At 39.6% G+C, this 13,094-nt stretch overlaps 1 protein-coding gene across 1 annotated transcript in view; it reads right to left on the bottom strand.

Moving 5' to 3' along the window:
- The window catches only part of WDR49 (WD repeat domain 49), a 151,968-nt gene that overhangs the window by 20,998 nt on the left and 117,876 nt on the right, over positions 1-13,094 (bottom strand). The window contains 2 exon segments of the mRNA XM_051818753.2: positions 7,515-7,661; positions 8,912-9,021. Coding sequence (XP_051674713.2) covers positions 7,515-7,661; positions 8,912-9,021 — 257 coding nt within the window.

Below are 13,094 nucleotides of genomic sequence, written 5' to 3'. Positions count from 1 at the left end.
AAGCTTTGGCTTGAAGACAATCTTATACTTGAAATTTCACTTTTATGCCTTCTTTGCTTCCAGGTTTTATTTCTTTTGTACATGGTCCTTGCTTCCAAGGATAGCCATTGCCACCCTATAACCTGGTAGAGATATTGAATGTGATTTCAAAGACCACAAAATGTTCCAAAAGGACCAGGTGTGGAGAAAAGGGTGTGCAGATACAGAGGAGATGAGAATATGCCAATTCTCAGTGTCTTGCCTCCCAGCTCCAAATCCAGTCTTCAATATCTGCTATGACAATGGGATTGCAGTCCTGTAAACATTTCTCCTTTACCAATTTGGAGCAATGTTGAGCTCTACCACTACTAGAGGGCACGAGAGGGACATTGGAGAAGAATAGATGTCTCTTTTGAACCCAAGAGCCCTGTCCTCATGTTACTGCATAGCAGTTTCCCCAGTACTAGGCTTCCACAGATTGACTTCCATCCCAAGATCCTGCAATGGCTCCTCCAGCTGCAGACTCCAGCAATGCAGGTATCCAGAACCAGAGCCAGCAGCCTCCCTGTGGGCAGAGTGCCACCTATGTGGCACCTCCTCATGATGCTTTTCCATAAAATTCCCAAAGGCAAGCAGAGGGCCACCTGCACAGCTCCCTGTGAACAGCCTGCCCTGCAGTCCCTTGAGGGTGAGTTCTGAGAGACAGTTCTCAGCTGAGGGTACCCTGTCACCAGGATGGTGGATTTCTAGCAAGATGTTGCTGCACTGACTTTGGGGTCGTGCAATGTAATATGTCGTAGAAGAACTCTCTCCAACAATATCAGCATCTTGGCCCTGGGAAAGGAGAGGGGCGGGGGGAAGAGAAAATCAAAGGGTTGGAGGGTGACATCTAGAAGTAGTGGCTGCTCTGCAGATGTCCTGTTCCTATATTCTTTAGAGTTCTGTTGACCTCTTACTAGCCAATTTTCTATATTGTCCACATATTACATCCAATATAAAAATATTTGAACTTAAAGCAAATCCTAAAACATGCCATTCTTTACTTCTTCAATTATCACTCTTTCTTTCCTGTTAAAGCTAGGTACTTGGGAAAATGTGGATTTTTTTTTTCCTGCTAGAAGTCCCATAGACACCTGAAAACTCTGAAAACTCACCTTACTTCCTAACTGTTACCCATTCTTGTCCTGTATTTCCTTACTCAGTGATAATCTCTTCTTTGGCATGGTTATCTAAGCTAGAAAGCTGATATTTATTCATCTATCATCAGGGCACAACATTACTTAAACTTCATTAACTGCCTTAACATTTCTCAAATTAGGTATGTCCTCACTAGGGTCTTTTTTCCTTGAAAATAATGATAGATATCATTTAGTGAGTAGTTAGTATGTGCTAGTCATTGTGCTATAATTAAGCCATGCCACTCCAAGAGACAGATATCATTATCTCAATTTTACAGATGAGGAGACTGAGACTTAGTAAGTTAAGGAATTATCTAGATCTGAATAGGCAGACTAACAATTCAAAAGCAGAGGGGTGACTGCACATAAGTTCCCATCATACTATACCACCTTCAGTCTAGCTCCACTGCAATGCATCCGCCACACAGTTTCCGGCAAGCTTTCTGAAGTGTAAATCTGTTCATTGTCACTTTCCTTTTCTAAACATTGCAACAGGAATTCTGTTTCTGGATAGAATTTAATAGACAGTGGCACATCATCATTAGAACTGTACCAGATTGAAAAGGAAAGAAAAACAACTAAGTTGCAAGTAATATTTTTAAAGCCAAAAGAGAGCTGTGAAGAAAAAGAGCTAACTAAATTAAATTCACCAAAATTCCGGAGATGATAGCACATTTCCATGATGTGCTGAGATTTTCAACTATTTATTCCTAGTTTCCAAATTTGGATATGGTTAAGAGACAGTGAACCTTCTATAGGAAGGTAAATTCTGAAAAATTGATGACTAAATGAGTTGGTGTTGTATGTGGAAATGGAAAGATGTTCCACAGCTTGGAACATCTTGAAACATCAAGAATTCTCTGAGTCCTGGGATGGTGTGGAAGATTAAGGATTGGAGCGGAAATTCAGGGTCTCCTGTAGCCTGGCAGTATGTAGTAGAAAATATTCTAATGATGAGGCCTGAATCAGAAATTTGAACTCAGAACAGACAAAGCCTCAGCATTGACCCCACTCACTTCCTGGGTGGATTAAGGTGATCAGCCTCCCTGCTCAACTAAGTAAAGAGTAAACTGTCTCTGGAAGAAAATAGTGCTAATTTCAGTATCTATAGGTATTTCCTACTTTTTATCATAAAATGAAAAATTACAGGACTTTCAATGAAACAGTAAAATGTAAGCAATAACCAAGAGGAAACTATAGATATTGGAAGCAGATCTGAACATCATCCAGATATACTGTCATGTTAAAGGCAACAGAGAGAAAAGATGAACATAATGGAAGAAAACATTGGCAATTTCCACTAAGACCCAGGATTTCTATAAAAAATATTTGAGTGGCATTCTAGAACTAAAGCAATATACTCATATCAACTATTTACATATATATATATTTAATATGAAATCGGGAACTTCTTAGATCAATTTAAAAGCAGATGAGCAAAATACAAGATTAGTGAACTTGAAGATAAGTCAATATATAATACCCAAAACTGAAGCCTAGAGAGTTAAAAAAAAGAGAAGCATATAAAAAACATCTGTGATATTTTTAAACAGTCTAGCATATGTGTAGTTGCAATCCCAGAAGGACAGGAGAAATTAGGAATGAGACAGAAACAATATCTGAAAAAGGTAATAACTGAGAATTGTCCAAAATTGGAGAAAAATACAAATAAGGACTTCTATGAATCCCAAGCAATATAAATACACAATAAATTGTGTTTACACTCATCACAGTAAAGCTTTTGAAAAACAAGACAAATAGAAAAGTCTTAAAAGCAGCCAGAATAAGCAGGTTCAGTAATATTAAGAAAGAGATTTTAAACAGGCACTGTGGAAGCAAGGAAATGTGTTATTGTTTAAAAATTGAAAGGAAAAAAATTCCTTCCAACCCAACCATCTAGAATTTTAAGCATAGTGAAAATATCCATTCAAAGTCAAACTGAAATAAATGCATTTTCCAGACACATAAAAGCTGAGAAAATTATTCACCAGCAGGCCTACTTTATAAGAAATGCTGGGGTGTGTTCTTGAGACTGAAGGAAAATGGCCTCAGCTGGAGGCCTAGTGCCACAACAAGGAGAGAAGAGCAAAGAGATGAGTGTCCTATCCTCCAGGGCAGTTGGAGGGAGAATCCTATAAAGAGATTAAAAAGAAAAAGGAGTAATCGAAGAGATAAAACTACTACTCAGAATCATTTATTAAAATATTTCCATGGCTTCTTATTTATGATAAAATAAATGCCAAGGTCATTAGCAAAGAACACTAGAAGGCTTCATGATCTGGCCGCCCTCTACCAATTTAGCTTTCTCTGAGGACTCTCTAGAACCAAACCATTGGAACTGCACATAGCTCCCTCAGTACACTGTCTCACTCACACCATCTTTTATTTGCTAATGGTATGCCTTTACCAGCAATAGCACCCCTCTTTATCTTACCTGCCTAATAGTAATTTAAACTTCAATACCTAGCTCAGGCATAATCAGGAAAGCCACCTCTGAATTGCGATGTATTCCCTTAGTACCCAGTGCTCATATCTATCATAGTTTTGTTGTAGAACATATTTATTTGTTGACTTATATATCCCCCCACCCCAGGCTTCAACATTTTTGAAAGCTGGGCCTCTACATGTTATCTCTGGGGTCTCCAGTATCCAGCACAGATGCCAACCTATTCACCCAATCTATCTTAGGAAAGGCTAAATGCATAAATAAGCAAACATTATTTTACCTGCTGCTAGTGGAACACTATAATGTCATGTAGAGTATGTTACAACCTACTCCATTCTGCAGATCTTTATTTCTAAATGGAACACCAGTGCCTCAAACCTAACACATTCCAAATCCAACTCATTCCATTTTACCTCTACTCATGTGCAGCCAACTTGCAATCTTCACATCCCAGGTTTCTCCCTGTGGCCAAGTTGCAATCCTTTTCCTCATCTCTGACACTTCTTTCCTCTCTCAATATCCTTTCTCTTGACTTTTTGCTCTCCTCCCTCACCCTTGAACTCTTACTCATCCTTCAAGTCCCAGCTCCGATGTGACCCTCGCTCTAAAATCTTTCCTATGCCCTAGCCAGAAGGAATCTGATTCTTCCTCAGTGCACTCACAGAGACTCAACTGTGGAGTCAAACGTCACCATCTCAGTAGTTTGCGGTTGTCTCTGTCACAAGCTTATGAAGTTTTCAGAAGATAGAACTATGCTCACTTACAGAGAAGGCACGTGAGTGAAGACAACTTTAGAAATAATAAAAAGAAGGGGGAAGGCAAAACAAGAAAAGCTGAAGAAGGAAAATAAGAAGACAGTGGTGGGCTGGCACTATGGTACAATGGGGTAAGCCCTGTGTGGGACATCCACATCCCATATTGGAATGCCTGAGACTGAGTCCACCTCCACTCTGACCCAGCTTCCTACAAATGTTCAACCTAGGAAACAGCAGATATTGGCTCAGTTACTGCGGTCTCTGCCTCCACATAGGAGATCTGCATAGAGTTCCTGGCTCCCGGCTTTGGCTTGACCCAACTCTGGTTGTTTGGAGCATTTGAGAAGGGAACCAGTGGGGTCTCTTTCTCTCTCTTCCCCTTTTCAAATAAATTAAAAATAAACTTCTTAAAAGAAAGAAAACCTCTTTTAAAAACTGTGAGGATATGAATCTCTTAAAGGGTAGTCCAAATTCCTGAGGAACACACGTTTTGCCAAGAAGCATAAGAAGGGTCTAAAGAAGATGCAGGCTAACAACGCCAAGGCTAAGAGTGCAGATGTTGAAATTATCAAGGCCCTTGTCAAACCACGACCCCAAAGGGTGTCAGTCACAAGCTTGAAGTTGCCTACCTTGCCCACCCCAAGCTTGGAAAGCAAGCTCGTGCCTGCATTGCCAAGGGTCTTAGGCTGTCCCAGCCAAACCAAGACAAAGGCCAAGCCTGAGCCTCAAATCAAGGGCAAGGCCCAGGCTCAAATCAAAGGCAAAGGCAAGCCCAAGGCCCAGGTTGAAACCAAGCTCAAGGCCCAGGCTGAAGCCAAGCCAAGGCTCAGTCCCAAATCAAATTCCAGGCCAAGGTCCAGGCCCAAGCCACACCTGCAGCCCCAGTTCCAGCTCAGGTTCCTCCCAGAGGTACCCAGACCCCTGCAAAGGCTCCCTAGTAGCAGCCTTTGCCTGCCAATGTAAGGGCAGAAGGACTGGTATGACCCCTGGGCTGCTGTATGCATGGGGCTACTGTCCTCCTGTGCTGCTCTAACAAATAAACCTGAGACAGAGTCTCATAAACTGTGTAAAATAGAGGAAATTATAGAGGAAATAATATGAAGAAATCCAGGTTCAAACAAATTATCTTGGGAACTGATGCTTGGGTGTGGTGGGTTAAGCCACCGGCTACAGTGCCTGCATCCCTTTCGGTCCTTGTTCAAGTCCTGGCCGTATGACTTTCAATCCAGCTTCCTGCTTATGCGCCTGGGAAAGCAACAGAAGATGACCCAAGTGCTTGGGTCCCTGCACCCAAATAGGCAACCCAGAAGAATCTCCTGGCTCCTGGCTTTGTCCTGGGCCAGTCCTAGCCACTACAGCCATTTGGGCAGTGAACAAGCGAATAGAAGACCTTTCTCTCTCTCTGTCTCTCTCATTGTCTCTCTCTCTCTCTCTCCCTCTCTCTCTCTCTTTGTCTCTCTCTCTCAACTCTACCTTTCAAGTAAATAAAATAAATCTTAAAAAATAAAATTATCTAGGAAAATATTTGAGTCTTCTAGGTATTTTCACCCCACTATCACTCTACACACACACACACACACACACACACACACACACACAGATACCTCCTCCCTGCCCACAATAATCCATCAGTGGTTTCCTCCTGCTGCAGAATACAAAGGGATCCTTCTGTGAACAAGGGTTCTCACCACAGAGAGGGAATCTGCTGCTCTGCTTTTCTTGTCTTGTTCCTACTTCCTTGCTCTCAGCTTTTACATACTCCCTGCTGCCTATTTTTCTTGCCTCAGTTCTGATTCCATACTCCATCTTGCTTCCCCCGAGTGTATATCTGGGTCTGGACTATTTTTATGTTGTCCTACTCTCTGGATTTTCTTTGTGGCTGTCCCCATAAGTTCTTTCTTCACAACAATGACTCAGGAAGACAAGCTGAGTCCTCATGATAGCCATTCTGAGAGGTGGATCATTCTACAGCACCATAATAGAATCATAGTCTGGAGCCCCATTGGATGCACACAAAGGTACTAAGAATGCTAACCTTGTTGATTTCTTGTTTTTATGGAAAACAATCAGAAACCATAGATGAAAATTCTAAGAGCAGGCAAGTAAATACAAATCTAGCAACAATCCTAAGAAAAGGTAAAAAGAATTTGCAATAATCAGTACGGAAACTATGGTGATGAGGAATGACAGGTGCACTTAGCTTATAAGTAGAATTAAAGAAAACAAAGTGAAGCAAAAGCCAACCAGGGCTGTCCAGCTCTTCCCCCTTTCTGTAGAGGACCAAGCAAAGAAGAGAGGCTGAAAAGTCCGCCAGTGAGCCCTCGTGAGGGTCAGTACAGCTATTTCTCAAAGATGCTGTGGAAACCTTGCAGAAGGTTCAGAAAATTTAGAAACCACTGCTATCAGATGGCTGGCATGTAGTTCTAACCCTGACAAGATGAACACGTGTGCCTCTCATTAATTGTTTTAAATGAGCTCCCCTGCAGTGTCACATGCCTGCTAAGGGCTTCGCTGAGAATCAGGTTGTGATGCCTTTGCTCCCAGAGGATCGCTCTCTGAAGGGAAGGATTTTTATTCAGAAATCATTCTGTAAATTCTCAGAGACTCACAAGACTGAAGAAAGAAGAGTCGGAAAAATAGAGCATTGTTTTGAATAGCTTGTTTCCAAATCTTCAGAGATCATTCACTCACATTATTCCAAGTTCTCTTGTCCTCTCATCACATCAAGCCTGGTGCTGCAGCTGGAAGCCTCTGAGACAATACACTTTAAGTGGCCTATTCTATTCATAGTGTTTCACAGGGAAAGAACAAGACCGGTTTGCCAGTGATGCTTCTTTCTCTAGTACGAGTTTTGAAAACTAAGGTTATTTGCGGGGAGAGGTTCTCATCCATGGCGATTCGTAATACACGTTCATGGCATTCTGACTCCAGAATGTGGCAAAATAAAAATATCCCTTTCATGTTCCAGCCTGTTAGCTCTCCTTTCTGAAAGCCCAGATCAGCAGCAGAGCTATAAATCTTAACAGTCAAACCACACTTCGTTTCACTGCAACCTACCAGGCAAGCATGTGTTATTTCCCTGCTTTCCACTTTATTTTTTGTAATTGATTGAGTTTCATGGAGACAGATGATGGCGTGTGATGGCTAAGGACTTACTTTCTGAAAGTGATGGGAGCTCTGGGATTTGGGGGTGCTCCTCCTGTGGCTCTTCCCTGAAATACTGCTCAGGGTCCAGGAGCAAAGCAGGTTTATGCACCTCAGGCAGTTCTTTTAGGTCTCTGATGCTTAATGACCGAAATGCACCTTCACAAGCCGAGATTTAGGTGAGGATAGGAAGAAAGAGTACAATATCATTACTCCTTGCAAAGAGCCAGCACATTTTCAAGTGAACTTTTTTACATGTAACCTTCCTGTACTCAGCTGGTACAGCTGCCATGATCAACAAACCCTATAAACACAGCTGTTCAAATAAATCCATGGTCCTTTTTATTCAAAGGGACCAAAAGAAACTCAAGGCTTCCCATTCATTTATTTTGTGTTTTTTTTTTTCCTGCTATTTTCCCTTGAAAATGAATATTCTACTGTTTTGGAAAAGCTCCAGTTTCTCTTTTATCTACTAGAAAATGTGTTCTTTGTGAAATGGAATCTCTATTTTTCAGTGTTTCCATGTGAAACACTTAACAAAGCATTCAGCATTTGAACTTGCAGGTATTTTTTCATTCCTCTATAATATAAACCAGAGTGGTATAACTATATTTATTAAGCTCACAAGAAGATGATGGGGATCTATTTTAATCATGCCCTGAAAAGCAAAGTTTTGGTCAACGTGAAAAAATTTTCTTTTTACTTCATATGATAATTGGAGAATGAAATAGAAATCTACAAAAGCTTAATTCAATTTAGAATTTCATGTTTCTCTGATTCTTAGTTCTGTGATGGTAGAAACTGTGCTTTTGTCATCATGGTGGCCCCATACCTCGGAAAAGGAAACGAATCCATATTTAATACCTACTTTAGAACAAGTCATGGGTGGGGCCAGTGGTTCGAAGACTTTAGCAGGCACCTGAGTCATCTGGCAGACTTATGAAAACATAAACTGCTATGTACCACCCCTGGCTTTTAACAGGGACAGGGTATGAACGAGGGCTTTGGGGTTTCTGAGAACAAAAAATGGTTTTCATTCATCTTCATTTCTTAAGCACATAGAGAAAGGACTAATATCATGGTATCCTCTCCATCTAGGTAGCTACAGAGGCACCTTGCAAGGCTTCTGGCGTAGCCGACTCTGCCAATGAGATGCTGTGCAGAGATGGGGCATCCAGCCGCTGAATGACTCTGACCTCACTTTCCTCCTTTGTCAATGGAGATCACAGGACTTTATACTTATGTTTATTTAGGAATAACAATAGCAATTATTTCATTAAGAAATTTGGTTTATAGAGAACTAACAGTAATAATAAAAAATGTGAGCATTCCTGACACATAATAGTTACTTCTCTTATTCACACCAATCTATAAAATAACTATTAAAATATAACCAAGTCATTACTTACTGGATGATTGTTGTATAACTTCGCCATAATAAGGTTTCTGTGTTTTTTTTATAAAAGTATTTCTTTCCTTATAATTCATAGCTAAATTTATGTCTTCTGATGGTCTAGCTCTGGAAGAAAATAACTCATAATGAAATGAAATATGAACCACAAGGATGAACAGATACTTTCTGGCTGCTAGTATGTTACTTTGACCAAAAAAAAAATAGCCCTACTTCTGAGCACCTAATAAGTGACATTTGTGTATATCAATCAAGCCCATATCTTTGAATAAAATGCCTCATGTCCAGGTGATGATGTAAAAGAGTGAGAGCCCGAGAAATCAAGAATACAATCATGCAAAGATCCTGTCCCCATAGCAACTGGACAGAGAAAACATTATGCAGAAGAAATTTTTGCAAAAACACATACACACTTTCCTTGTACTGTGTGTAAATTACAAGGCTAATGAAAACCAAGCATCAGGGTTATATTTCAAAAACTATTTATCCAATGTTAGGCATTGACTTATAGGTAAGGAACCCCAAGTGCAAAGATTATCAGTATGTTTGAGGCTGTTTTTATGTATCTATAAGAAAACTTTAGATTAGATTTAATCTACAGAAAGGGTTTTTATCAAAGAAACATGGGGAGTGAAATCATTTTATAGCTATATATAATTCTGTCAGGAGATAGAAAATTACCTCAAATACATTTAACATTCACTGTCATAGAATTCAATCTTAACAGCTAAAAGTTGTGTTGCCAGCAATCATTATTTTTAACTTAGGAGCACCAGGCCAGAAGACACTAATTTTCCTCGAATCATGGACAGCATGGGGACCTTGGACTACCCCTCCTTCTGATGCCCTTGCCTGCATTCTTTGGCCCCGCTCATTTACTGCTCTCCCATTACCCAAAATCATTCCTAATCCTGCTACATATTTCATAGCCGTGGGACAATGAAAGGCTTCCTTTACCCACAGTGTCAATTTTCTCCTCCATAAATGGGATTTTTGCTATAGTTTTAACGGACATATAGTGAATGAAAGTTCAGTCATGTGCCTAATAAATAATAGTAATCAATATATTTTCTATGTTGTATTTTTCTTGCATCTCTCAAACTCCAAAGGGTTCAAAATATAAGCAACATTAAACCGATGTATTTCTCCTAAGGTAAATACCAGATGCTAGTTATATGGCTTTAAATATCTATTTACTGATTTTTTGTATGTTTAAACTTTTCACTTATAATAGTCTTAGATTTACAGAAAAGTCATGCTGATAATACAGAGTTCTGGTATACCATTCATTCACTGTTCTTTGCTGCTAGTATATTATCATTTATCATGACTAAGAAATTAATAGTTGTACATTGCCATTAACTACACTTCACCTTTTTTTTAATTCTTTTTTTCTGTAATGTCAATATTATATCCAGTTGTCTAACTCCTTAGCTTATTCTGACCTATTGCAGTTTCTCAGACTTTTCTTATTTATTATGACCTTGACAATTTTGATGAATGCTTGTCAGATTTTTGGCATCATGCTTGTCAACATGGGTATATCTGATTATTTTTCTCATGAGTTGATTGGGACTATGGGTTGTTAGAAAGAAGGCAATGAAAGTTAAGTGTTGCCCTCATCACATCTTAACAAGTCTCTTGCTATCAAGCTGACACATCCCTGTTGGTGTAACCTTGACTACCTGGCCAAGGGTATTTGCCAAGTTTATAATAATAAAAGTTTACAGTGACCACTGTACAGTTAATTTTTCTCTGGAAGCGAGTTACCAAACACTGCCCACACTTAAGGGAGATGAGAAAGATGGTGAAGCAGTGCTTCCTTGTGCAATGGCAGGAGTTACAAATTATTGGGAATTAATTACAGAGATTTTTAAGGAAGCTTTGCCATCCAAAGGCTTAGGGTAGATGGGCAGTTTTTCCCCAAATCATGTGGGAATGCTTCCTCACACCCAAAATATGACAACTTCTGTGAATAAGACATACTATTTGGTCACTCTCTAGGCTTCTAAGATAAGAATGATAGTATCACTGCCATTTTAAGATAGTGAGGGAATCTGTAACAAAACAGTGGTGATGGATATTGGAAGAGTAGGCCATGACACAATTAGACATTATATTTATTAGATAAGCATTGTTTTTAAAGATTTATTTATTTATTTGTAAGGCAGAGTTACAGAAAGAGGGGGTGAGACAGAGACAGACAGAGACCTTCCATCCACTGGTTGATTCCTGACATAACACATGGCATGGTCAACTGAAGTCAAAAGCTTGGAATGCCATCCAGGTCTGCCACATGCATGGTAGGGCAATTTTCTTCTGTCTTTCCAGGTGCTTTAGCAGGGAGTTGGATCAGAAGTAGAGCAGTCAGGACTCTAACTGGTACTCATTTGGGCTATTCCACAACACCAGCCCTAGAAATCCATGGTTGTGGAACATGTTTGGTGTAGTAGTTAAGATACCGGCTAAGATGCCAATATCTGGTATCAGAGTGTATGGATGCCGATTCCCAGCTCTGGCTCTTGAATCTAGCTTTCTACTAATATAGGTCTGTGTGGCATGCATTTGAGAAAAGAACCAATGAATGGGGCACTCTCTATTCATCTTTCTTTTCCCCTTGCCCCTCTTCCCCTCTATAAAAAATAAAAAGAAAATAAAAAAATACGTTGTCCAGAAATCTGTTATTGATAGAAACTGAAGTGCAGAAGGTTAAGGGATGCCTGAAATTAGGGAGAACTCTCTTGCCTGGTAACAGCAGACCCTGTTTTGTTTTTTTGTTTTTTGTTTTTCCAAAGCATCCTGACCTCTTCCTTACTTTGAGGCCACTTGTTTTCTGGCTCTCTCATCCAATGGACTTTAAATCAAATATTTTTTGAATTAAGCAAAAAACACCTCCACTAACAAATTTTATCCATAAAAGACAAAAAGTAGGAGGAGAGTAAAAGAGAATCTTCTGGGAATTGCAACAAATCATACTACTTGCTTAAATAGTGTCCAATCAAACGTGGCTAGTTGCTAAAACTTCAAGACAAAGGGAAATTCTGTATACAATGAGATCGTATAATCAACGGCACATTACTTCCTTTTAACAGATATCTGATATTGGTGTAAGAGGCAACTATGAAAATGTACAGGGAACTGAAAAGAGGTGAATATTCCTGAGATGAGACATGATGGATGAAGCCCAAGAGAGTTTAATGAAAGGCTTAAATAGCGTTGTAAGGCTTTTGGCAAAATACCCTACGAGCTTGTGCAGGATAATGGCCTAGTGGGGACTACAATAGCTTTGACATCAATTCCATGAGAAGCGAATGCTGTAACTGATCTCCCTTCTCTCAGCCATGGCTGTAGAGAGGAGCTATACTGACTGTGGTATTAGTGTCCTACCAGGCATAGAAAGGACACGCCTAGAGTAGTGGTATACGGATAGCAGTAGTAGTGACCTGACTCAGAGAGCAATAATTTTTAAGTATTTTCACATGATGCTTATTGAACTGGCAACCTAGTGTAGTGGCAAAACACTGAGTCTCGAGCCATAATGCTTGTGTTTCGATCCTGGCTCTCCTCTTGCTGGTTGTTGACCCTGAAGGAATCACTTAACTTTTCTCTGTCTCTTTTCTCCATCTCTTTTCTCCAGCTGTGCAATGGGGATGATAAAAGTGGTTATTTCTCAGAATTAGGTGACAATTAAATAAGCTAAATACATGAAAACCTTAAACGGTGCCTGGAGTTCACTGAGAATAGCTTACTGGCACTTTAAGCAAGAATGAGGCAATATTTTTAACACCTCCACAGTCAGTTCTACTACCATTCTTGGGAAATGATTAAACAAAAAGTAAGGACAATAGCACAACTCAAAATAATATGCTGCACTAGCATTTTGAATACTTAAATTTCAAAAACTGAGTAGGCTTTAATTGGCTTTCATTTGTCAAACATGACATAGGAGAGTTATTGCCAAAATTGTAGACAACAGTAGAGAGTTGATCCCCCGAGTGCTCTATATCCTATAAGGCATAATTTTAAATGGGATTTTAATGCTTTGTGTGTTTTTCTGATAGCTATCATCTACTCTCTAATTTAATTTTTCATTTGAAATCCACTGGTGGAATAATTAGACAATTACCAATACACAAATAATATTGAATTTCAGTTCCCTCCTAATAATAATAATACAGAAA

The sequence above is a fragment of the Oryctolagus cuniculus genome, chromosome 4 (genome assembly GCF_964237555.1).
Source record: "Oryctolagus cuniculus chromosome 4, mOryCun1.1, whole genome shotgun sequence".
NCBI lineage: Eukaryota > Metazoa > Chordata > Mammalia > Lagomorpha > Leporidae > Oryctolagus > Oryctolagus cuniculus.
The sequence above is the reverse complement of the archived record's forward strand: the minus strand, read 5'-3'. Positions and strand labels throughout refer to the sequence as shown.